The following is a 10,879-nucleotide window of genomic DNA, read 5'->3' as shown; positions in this document are numbered from 1 at the left end:
AAATTAGCAAGAATATCAAAAATTTGAACCCATAAAGGCAAAGATTGAAACTCTTTTGGTGCTCATATGAATTCGGTTACTGTAAAATGTTAAAACATATTTATGTGGAACCACCATGTTGATGCTGCATCGAATTCTATCTAGCTTTACTTCTCATAGTTTTCAATTGTTTTATAGATTTACAAAGGCTCTGTTTGTTCCTCCAGAAAGGAGTTTATTGGATGTCATAGTAAATGTCATCTTCGACTAAAGCATGTTTTCTCCAGTAAGAGACAGTGAAGTAGTATGATGAATGTCTTCCCGTAATGTATATAGATGTGATGTATACTCAACTTTTTTCTTTTTCTTTAAATTTTTCTTTTGGGTTTTTTTTTTTTTTTTTTTGGGGTGGGGAGGGTTGGGGAGGGGGTGTGGGATGTCATTGAAAACCCACCCACTGAAACATCCACCATGCAAATGTACAGAACTTCCTCTCACGCCTTTTAAATATGAGGACCAAGCGAGTGCACATTCATGATTGAGTGGCGAACTTGATCAATCTGGAAGGTTCAGACCAGTAACCGTCACAGGCTCTTCCTTTGGTTCCCCTTTTGGCATCATGATACCAATCCTATTCACATGGTGCTGTAATCCTATATATGGATAAACAGGCAGGCTGGGGAACCTCCCTCCATGAGGGCCCAATCCATCAACCATGAGATTGGCAAGGTTTGGGTGATTGAATTCAAAAGAGATGTCTGGTGGCAGAATGAGTGAACCAATCGATGCAGGTCTTCCAAACCTTGCCAAGCTGTCATGAGCTTGGGATGGTTCAGGCCTTTGGACATAGGGTTGATCAACTGGTGCAGGTGCTGCGCTTGAGCTACTGGCATTAAGATGACTGATGCTCCGTGCTATAGGGACATCATGGTTGTGCTTTCCCTCGTATGTGGTAATCACTGACTTAAGATCATGTGATGCCCTTTCGACATGTTTCCGAACTGTGCATCCAGCACTTGTGCACTTGTAATAACTCCTGCATCAAACAGGCCACTTGATTACCTCATTCACTATAGATTTACCATCTACTCAGATCACTAGCAACCCACGATAAGTCATGGAAATCCTAGAAAGATACCTCGGATTTGGATTTCCCTTGACAACTTTTTGCCCATACTTGCGCCAGCGGTACCCATCATCAAGAATGTCTACTTCACTTGTAGTTTGAACTACAACTCTAGGCTCACGTATTGCTCTTGCAGTCCCACTCATTTCAATTGTACAAGCATCAATCTTCCTGGAAGCACACAGGAAAAAATTGCTGCTTCTCAAATATAATAGGATCACATAACATTAGAACTCAACAGTAATTTAAAGATTGTAGTAGGGACCTTCTCTTTGACTCTGATTCATCTCCTTCACAATCGTTATCCAATGACAGACTTCTATGTGTGTCTTCATCATCACCGTTGGAAAGGGTGGATGAGGTTACCAAGGCATCACTATGATTAATGCAATGAACATCTTGCACTTGTGAAGAGGTAGAAGGCTCACACAGTTCAGGACCCACAGATGCAGATACAGGAGATGTTGCCTCTAGGTTGTTGTCATACCTCCAACGAGGTCCTCCAATAATCTCTTGCTGCATGCCTGCCCATGCCGGATCATCATCAGTTGTGGTAGCATGTGCTACAGCTTCTTCAGAGGTGTTGAGTTGCACTTGATTAGGAGGGTCAGAAGACCCAACAACTGATCGTCGATTCAGTGGAGGCTTGGGATGGTTGTGCGCCCCCTTGTAAATGATCTCTGTGATGTGACCTTCATGTGATCGTTCCACTTTCTTCTTTACCTGGCAATTTGGATGTGTGCACTTGTAATAACTATGAGGATAGTCACTTCCTTTTACCTGTTTCTGACCGTACTTCCTCCAGTTATAGCCATCTTCAGATATGGAACCACCAACAACCACGGAAGTTGATTCTCCATTGGCTCCCTGATCCAATTTCACATCCTGCTGTTCATTATAGGTTGGAGAATTTTGGGTCTCCCCCATGTTAGCATCAAACGGCCTTGGATTGGATGATGTGAAGTACCTGCTAGAACTTTTTTCACTGCATGATATGGAGAAATCTGCCAGTTGATGAAAGCCACTTTGAGTCTCAGGGTCACCTTCGGTGGGTTCAAGGCTTACAAACTGATGCAAGTTCTCTGACTGAACCGACACCTTGATTTCTGGTACAAATTGCTGAGGCTTGTGTTCAGGCATAATCTGGATATAAAAAGAATAGGGCCAGTTAACAGAAATAGATCAAAGTTTTTGGTAATCTAGCAAGACTAGCAATTGATCAGAGTTTTTAAGAATCAGTTATTATAATCAGAAGATAAAGTCTAATTCAAAATCATTCTAGCAAAAGTACCAAGTTTTGGAACTCCTGCTTGCAAGGTGCATCAGCCGATTACTTGGGGCAACACAGTTTTTTTTTCCCCTTTTCCAAATGGCTTGGCACCGTGACCACATACTTAGTTCATTCTGATATTCCTATAAACTTCGCAGACATATTTTAAAAAATGAAAATGCATTAACTTCAAGAGCAAACCTAAATTCTCCTCAAGGAATGGGGGAGGGACACAAAATTATATACAGGTAAATAATTAGTTATATGACCCCTATGATCAGTAGGAGACTGGTCTCTGGTAACACCAGTCCACCATCTGGTCTAGTCAGGCTCCAGGATACCTCAGGGGTAGGAATTGGTTCAGAGTTTGGTATCTATTGCCACTCCCCAGGGTACCATCACCTTGGCAAAGTGTAATCTCAATAAAAAGCTTCCTCGGAGAGCAGATTAGAGTTGACCAATAATTAATCAGGATCGGTATTTGGTTAACCTGACAAAACCTACCACTGTTGCAATCCCCAGATCCATCATGGAGCCATAGTTAATGGCACTTCACAACAACAACAACAACAATTACGGCATTCTTTCATTTTGTTATATTTCATTTATCATTCCCCTTCACAACACAGATAATCCTGAATAAAGATATCCTCTTTTCCAATTTAATTTCCAAAAAAGAAAAGAAATAAAGACATGGCATTACCTTTTTGGCACCAGTAGCTAAAACCAAGGAGCTCAACTCTGTTTGAGGCTTGAACACAGTAGGCAAAACACCTAATTCTGCAGAGGGAATATCATTACTTCTTTCATGGGATCCCGGACTCAGCATGGAGCTACTAGCATTAATACCATGAGCAAATGATAATTTACCAGTAGTTGGGGATGGCTGAGCCTGCAAATTGAGATAATGTTGGAAAAATCAAAGAAAAGACAACATGAAAGGGATTCAGTAGAACTGAGCATTCTAAGAGCGACAAATAATAAGAAAAATCGAAAACGATTCTGGCTTTGGGTCAAGATCAAAGTTTAGGGATTCAAAAGGTTCGGCACGATAGGATCTGGTCAGGAGTAAGACCAATTAGCCTCATCAAACATATTAGAACAACCAAGGAATTTCTCTAAAGTTCAACATAATTCTTGGATTAGATCATATTTCAAGTAAAAAAAACAAACACTCTTCATGGATTTTAAGTTTCTCAGCCCATACCCATAAGTGAAACCAATGTTTAAGATCACTTCGTCTTTCCGGTGGGGTCGGAGCCCCAACACAGAGAAGTTAGAAACACGCGGAGTGTGTACACGTAGTGGAAAAACCAAAAAAAGTAGGGAACTGTGAATTGCATTCACACTTACCAGTGAATTCGAAAGGAAAACAGGAGAATCCAGTAGAGTGGTCGGACTGAGACCTGGAGGAATAGTCAGGTAAGGAGAGTGAACTTCAGAGGATGATGATTGTGATAGATTGCCGGACCTGATTGCAGCTGTGTTTATTTTCAGGGCATTAAACCCAGCTCTAGTTGCCATTCTCTCTGCAAGACACCCTTGGGAACTTGATTTCTGGGTAGAATTCAAACCAGGCTCAGGGAGAGAATCACAAAAAAGATCACCTCTTGCATTATTTTCTCTTTCACTATTTACCAGAGCTTTCTGTCTGTAACGTCCTGCTAACACTTCGCCGCAGGCACTCTCTCCTTGCAACTCTGAGAATGGTTTTGAACCAAAATCGTCAACACTGAATGCAGATGACAAAAAGGTCCTCGAGTTGGGATCCCGGTCCCCAATGACAGCAACACGATCACCAATTCCAGCCATGAATATTCAAACGTTCCGGTAATACGAACTCAGTTTAAGCCTCACTAAACCAAGAAGTTCCTGAAGGTATTAGAAGAACGCAAGTTATATCAGGATTCTAGGAGTTAGACCAAACATTATAAAAACAAAGCATACTTTTAGATTACATGGCCTTCTGGAAGATCAAAGAACCCAAAAACCGAAATTTTAGTGGATAAATGTGGGATCCATAGCAAAAATAAGCGAGAAAGAGAAGGGTTGGAAGCAATCCACATTGAGCATTTCTGCATATACCCCATCAAACACAACCCACCCAAAAGAAAAGGAAAACTTTGAAAAAGATAAACTGACCTGATTGAAATTGTGAATTTGGTCAGGACTTGAAAAGCGAACAAGATTCACCTACTCCTGTCAATTCGGTCGCTTCGTCAACAAACAAACAAACAGACGTACATAACTGAGAGAGACGAATTATATATCTGATATAGGGCTACGATGCTGGGTTTGTGAGTTGTGAGTCTTGTGACTTTGCGTGGAGAGTCTGGAGACTCTCAGAGAGAATTAGAGAAAAGAGAAAAACAGAAAAGAGAACAGAGCAAAGAAAAAGGTGAGTTCATGGTGTGAACTGGGTAACTTTGACCGATTGACCAAAAACGGAGCGGGATTCGTTGAAGGAAAGTTAGAACGGATGAAGGGTCGGGAAAAATTTTGGAAGACAAAAAGACAAAAATGACGCAACAAAGAACAAGATTAAGAACAAGAACGTTCAAGATTTTATTTATTTTTATATTTCATATATTCTCTATTTTTAATATATAAATAATAATGGAGAAACGCTTGCAGTAAGGATATGTTGTCTACGCCAAGACACTACGGGTAGTTTCACTTCACACGAGAAAAACGCTAGCGAACGACATCAAATGGTATTAGAATCAAATTTGGGCGTCCTACACATAAAGGTGACAAACCTGGTAACGCGGTTTGAACTTTTGAACCCCATGTACCATCTCCCACAAAAGTGGGTCCACTAATTCTATTCTCTAGGGTAGCTGATCTTATCAAGTCGCAGAGCCTTCCCCGGGTCTAGGGGTGTCAACGGTTCGGGTTGGGCTGGTTTCGGGCTGAAAAGCACTCAGCCCAAACACGGCCTATTAAGAAAATAACGGTTTCGGGCCGGTTTCAGGCCAGTGCGATTTGGATTCGGACCGACTAACGGTTTGACTAACGGTTTAGAATTGTGTTTACTAACGGTTTGAATTTGGCTTTATTAGTGGTATGTTTTGAGTATCTTGTTGATATGTGAAATTTATCAAAAGTATGTGAACACATATAAGCATTAAGTTATCTCCAAGTCTTTTGTGTCGGGTGTTCAAAATAAAAAACTTTTTTTCATAAGAAATAAAACTTAAAGAACTAATATACAAAAGAAAGCTGACATCTTGATGAATTTTAGTGGGTTGTCTTTGCTTATTTTCCTCCCCCTTCTTGACACTAGTAAAAATGGATCAAAATAAAGCATTAAAAGATTTTCAAATGATAATACACTTGCTCAATATTTACTAAGCTCATCTTCCAAATGGCGAAAGCTTTGACAAGCTTGATGTTTGCATATTCCAAAGCAAAACAATTAAGGAAAACAATAGATACTTGGGGTTTTCTTGTCTTTTACATTTAAATTTATTGTATTTTATTTCTTTATAACGGGTTTAACGGGTTGGTTCAGGTTCTGGCTAGTTTCAGGCCAAACGGTTCGGGCTAACGGGCCACACATGGGCTGGCCTGGCCTGGCCCAGCCCGAACCATTGCGAGCTGAGGTTGTTCAGCCCAAACACAACCCATTAAGGTTCGGTTCGGGCCGGTTCGAGCTATAGTGGGCCGGTTCGGTCCGGTTTTAATAGTTCGGGTTAGGTTTTGACACCCCTACCCGGGTCAGGGGCCAAGGAGCCATAGCCCTTCTTTTATTTTTGAAAATTTCTTAAAGAGACCTTTTGGACCATCTTTCTTTCTTTTTTAGTAATTAATAGAGGGGATGCAGGCGACCTAGCGACCCCCGCTACGCAATGTTCAGACTTTTTATCTAGTGCGACCTATGCAAGCATTAGTCCTGTGCACTAAAAGCGGAAACACTCGCCCCGTCAGCACCGGAGGCCTAGTATAATCCACAAAGCCGGTATGACTCATGTCCAGGCCAAAGAGTACACAATTGTCCAATGCAAGAAACAAAGGAGCAGAGGGGATTCAAATCTGGGATATGAAGTTTACCAAGTGAGCTTGGGACCACTAGACCACCACCCCCGGTGGTCTTTTGGACCATCTTTCTATGTTTAAAATACCAGCACTTGGCTCCTTAATTAGAGAAATTTTAAACAATAGATCAATGGGTAGAAAGACCAGTGTCATTTGTCAATAATTAACTTTTAGATTATTGTAAAAATTCCTAGAAACTAAGGTGGGCCACTTTACACACACTTTAACTAATCCTAGATATGCCCATGACCTTATCATAATCTTCGTTCACTATTTATTGTGGGGTGGAGAGGATTTACCTTGTTAATGTTTAGAAGTGAGCCATGTTCCTAAATATGTGATAAGAAAAGGCATCAAGGGTAAAATTATCCTCTATGCTCAATCTTGATCCCATAGTAATATCCAAACCATCCTACGTCCAAATTTCCAATGCTAGTGTTAAGCAAAGTTGCCTCCATCTTGTTTGTCGTCATAACTAGGGCCATTATTTTAACCTCTTTTTTTCCTTCTCTCTCTCTTTTTCCTTCAATGAGAGAAGTTTATTCATTTAGAAGGAAACCACACAATACTTTACAAGAAAGAGAGTCAAAAAGTAAAATAAAAGATAAAAAGGGGGGGGGTTAAAGGTAAAGAACCAGTCCTAGGATTTAGCTGCATGCTTAGCCAATGTATCTGCTGCGAAGTTTGCGTCTTGGTGGACGTGTTGAAACTTCACATGTAGCAAGGTTGTTGCTAGTTCTTCTATGTCTCTAATCAAGAAGGAAAGTTTCCAAGCTGGAGCATCCGAAACATGGTTGAGGAGGTGGACAAGACCAAGGTTATCACTTTCTACTTGGACATGTGAAAGGCCAAAGTCAGAAGCCCACTATAAAGCTTTGCACACAGCTAAAGCTTCGACAACAATAGAAACCTAAGGTCCCCCTCCTTGTCCAGAAGAAAATAAAAGCTAACCTCCATGATTGCGATCCAGTCCATCGATTTCAAAAATGTGTAAATTGGAGAAAGCAAAACCGTCGACATTAATCTTTATACAACCCGGTTGGGGGGCTTCCCAACGAATAAGTAAAGGGGGTACAAGTGGGGAAAACTTCATTGGCAAGCATATATCAAGAATACCCTGGCAACTTCGATTGAAAACTTGTTCGAGTGATGTGGTGCAAGAAGCATCAATTAAAGACGTGTGTGAGCCCCAAATAACCGAGGTGATTAGGATAGAATAGATTGGATTGTGTTGTGTTGGTTGAGAGAAGAGAGTTGATAGACGACGCTGAAGTTGGGTTGAAAAAGGTGTGGAGGTATCCCAAGAGGGTAAGCTAAGCTTGCTCCATACTAAACTAGTAAAGGAGCAACGGATGAAGATATGATCCGAAGATGCATCATATATACCACAAAATAAACAATAATTTGGCACAGAGCAACCTCAGTTCGTGAGAAGGGATGCAGTGGGAAGTTTATCAAGGAGTGCCTTCCAAAAGAAATGGAGGATAGGAGGGGGGAGGGGGAGGTTCTAGAAATTTAAGCAATTTAAAGTGGCTACAAGAGATGTGGGTTGTGTAGACTGGGACATAGGTCAATGACTACTCAATAAGTTGACCTTACAGTAGAAGAAGTGTGCTTCCAAATAAATTTGATAGCTATAGGGGCCAAGGGGAGTGGGATACTAAGAATTTAAAAGCAATATCTGGTGGCCATCAAGAAAGTGCCTTTTCTTGATTCTAGGAAGTAGAATGATGGTGGATGAAATTGCAACACGGGTAGGATGTGTGCTGCTGGAAAGCACCCTAGATCCAAAGGCTGATCAGGCACCCAATTTAACATCCAAGGACTAGCATTGAGTCCATTACCAAGTTGCAAGAGTAGCCCTTCTCTGATAATGAATCTTGCTTAAAGGAAAGTTATATGGGAAGAAGTGGCTTTCAAAAAAGTAGAATGTTTGAAGTATATTCCTTTCATCAAGCGACCCCGTAAAGTGTTATTAGGAGTGAGTAACTCCCATGCCTTCCGAGCTAGAAGTGCAAGGTTAAAAGCATTCAATTCTCAAATGTTGAGGCCACCATCTCTGAGGGGTTGGCAAATAGTATCCCAATTGATTGTTTGGAAATGGTGTTTATTCCATTTGACTAAAAGAAGTCTCTGTAGGATTTCTCCAAATCATTTATAACTAAAGATGGCAATTTGAAGCAGGACATAAAATGTGAAGGCATTATTGTAAGTGTAGATTGTATGAGAATTGTTTTTCTTGTAGTAATAAAAAATTTCGCCTTCCAATTTTGAAGTCGGTTATTGACTCTTTTAATTAAGGTATAATAGTGTAATAAACCCCATAATTCCACCCCGAGATCCTTATTGCAAGTCCGAGTACCTGAAGTTATAGTCGAAAGAAGCTGTGGGCTATTCAGATTGAAGCCCATGATCCATACCCTGAAGATCCAGGTGGAAACTCGATGGACTGGGCAGATGGATTTCTAGCTTGAGTCAAGTCGAGTTTGAAGATGTCCAAGATCAAGGTAAGGAACCCCCCCCCCCCACGTGTTGGTTTAAATTAAATTGATGTTGGGGATCAACCGGTTGCTTAAGGTTGTTGATTGACCCAACGAACCGCCCCAAGCGTCCGGTCAGTCTATTTGCAGGATTTAAACCCTGTTTTGCCCTCGACCCTCTATAAATAGTCATTCACAACCTAATTTCACATCATTTTATTCATGGAGGTTGTTTTGGACAGTTGGGAGGCTATGTACACGTGGTTGGTGGTGTGAAACCCAGCCCTAACCTTGACCCGGAAACCTTGTTGTTTGTAGGTCCGATGACCCGAAGTAAAGTAAGAAGTCAGCTTTGGGCCATCCCAGTAGAGGACTTGGTGTCTGGCTTTGAATCCATGAAAGTTGATGATGAGGTTCTATTTATGGAAACTGAATCCTGATGAAGATCTAATTAGTTGATGGACTTGGAGTGCTCTCTATCTTGGTTTGAAGGCATTTCTACCTATTAGGTAAGTCACTTGACTTGTGTGCAAAACCCCTTTAGGTTTGGATTTGATCTGGACCTTCAATTCCCTGTTTTGGCCTTGTTGTCAAGCATTGGTCGACCGATTGGTCGATGGGCCGATCGACCAATCCACTCGACCAATGAGTGCTGTCTTTGGCAATTAGGTTGATTCTTGCTCTATTTAAGTCCAACCTCGAGTCCACTTCGTATTTGCTGCCTCCAAACCCTCTGGAACGAACCAAAGCCCTCTCGCAAGTCATCTCTCTTGCATCCTTGGTGTTTTCTTGACGGATCTTCGTCGGAACTCTTCTTTTTGCATCAAAAGGTATGTCTACTCTCTCTTCTTCTCCTCCATCTTTGTTTTTCTTTCCTTTTTGAGTTGAGACAGTAGAAGAGATGCTGCATCCTCTGTTGCAAACATCTCTCGAACATGTTCTCATGATCATCCTAAGGATTTAAGGCTAGAACAATGATCTTAACCATGATCATTGCAAGCTTTTGAAGGATTCATGATCAAACCATGATTTAATCTCTGTTAATCTTCTAATCTGAATTCCGATCTCTTTGGATCTTCTTTCATTGATCATGTTAGTGGTTAATGGTTGTGTTTTCTTTCCATGATCCATAATCCATAGAATTCTAGTTGTTCTCTTCTACCTTACTATGTGTTCTTCATGATGCATGATAGTTACATATATGGTAGGTTTTATTTCCTTATTTAGATTTATGCTTCTAAGCCTTATTCCATGAAGACCTATGCATGTTTTCATGTTTTCATTACCGAAAGCAATGATCCATCCTCCTATAGTTCTTGTCCTTGTTTTCTATTTCAAATTCATCAAGATCCATGTTTGAGTTAATTATGGTAACTTTTTGTTTCCTAATTTGGATCTTGATACCTTGATTTGATTAGTGTTTTGAGGTCCCCTATATGCTAGAATACTACCGATGTAGTCTACCCCTTGATTAGTACCCTTTTGAACCACCAAATTCGGATTTCATATCTTAAAACTCCGATTTTATAGGCTATCGTCTGCATTGGTCGACTGATTGGTCGACTGGACCACTCGACCAATCCACTCGACCAATGAGTACAAAGAACTCCAGAATTGGTCTGCTTTGGATGTTTTGATATATTTCCGATAGGGATCTTTCCTAATATGTTGTATATACTTGTTTAGGACCTTCTTCTCAAGTTTGCCAAGATCTTACTTGATTTCTTAGGATCCTTTTGCGAGTTATAAAAGGTAAGGATGGTTATTTCCTTAATTACATAGATAGCATGAATCTAGTTTCTATATTTGAATATCATGAATATGTTTCCTAAATTAGATTCTTACAATGATATACTACTGTTGCATAACTTTGATTACAGTAGCATTACTTATTCATATTGAATTGATTCATGTATGATTTACTTACCAATGTTATACAAGTGATTGTAATACTGATTTCTTTCCATATATGTAGTTACCATATAT

The 10,879-nt window shown here is 40.4% G+C and overlaps 1 protein-coding gene across 1 annotated transcript; it reads right to left on the bottom strand.

The window, feature by feature from the left end:
* Positions 1 to 375: 375 nt before the first annotated feature.
* On the bottom strand, positions 376 to 4,846 carry WRKY2 (WRKY DNA-binding protein 2). Its single transcript, XM_089144952.1, has 6 exons — positions 4,518 to 4,846; positions 3,729 to 4,247; positions 3,079 to 3,267; positions 1,371 to 2,248; positions 1,118 to 1,276; positions 376 to 1,015 (listed from the first exon to the last, which is right to left on the bottom strand). Exons 2-6 carry the CDS (start codon positions 4,185 to 4,187, stop codon positions 535 to 537), a joined length of 2,166 nt encoding a protein of 721 aa, XP_089001078.1. The 5' UTR covers positions 4,188 to 4,247; positions 4,518 to 4,846; the 3' UTR covers positions 376 to 534.
* Between the last annotated feature and the right edge of the window lie 6,033 nt (positions 4,847 to 10,879).

The sequence above is a fragment of the Hakea prostrata genome, chromosome 2 (assembly GCF_041222555.1).
Source record: "Hakea prostrata isolate BN-2017 chromosome 2, UWA_Hpros_2, whole genome shotgun sequence".
NCBI classification, from domain to species: Eukaryota; Viridiplantae; Streptophyta; class Magnoliopsida; order Proteales; family Proteaceae; genus Hakea; species Hakea prostrata.
The sequence above is the reverse complement of the archived record's forward strand: the minus strand, read 5'-3'. Positions and strand labels throughout refer to the sequence as shown.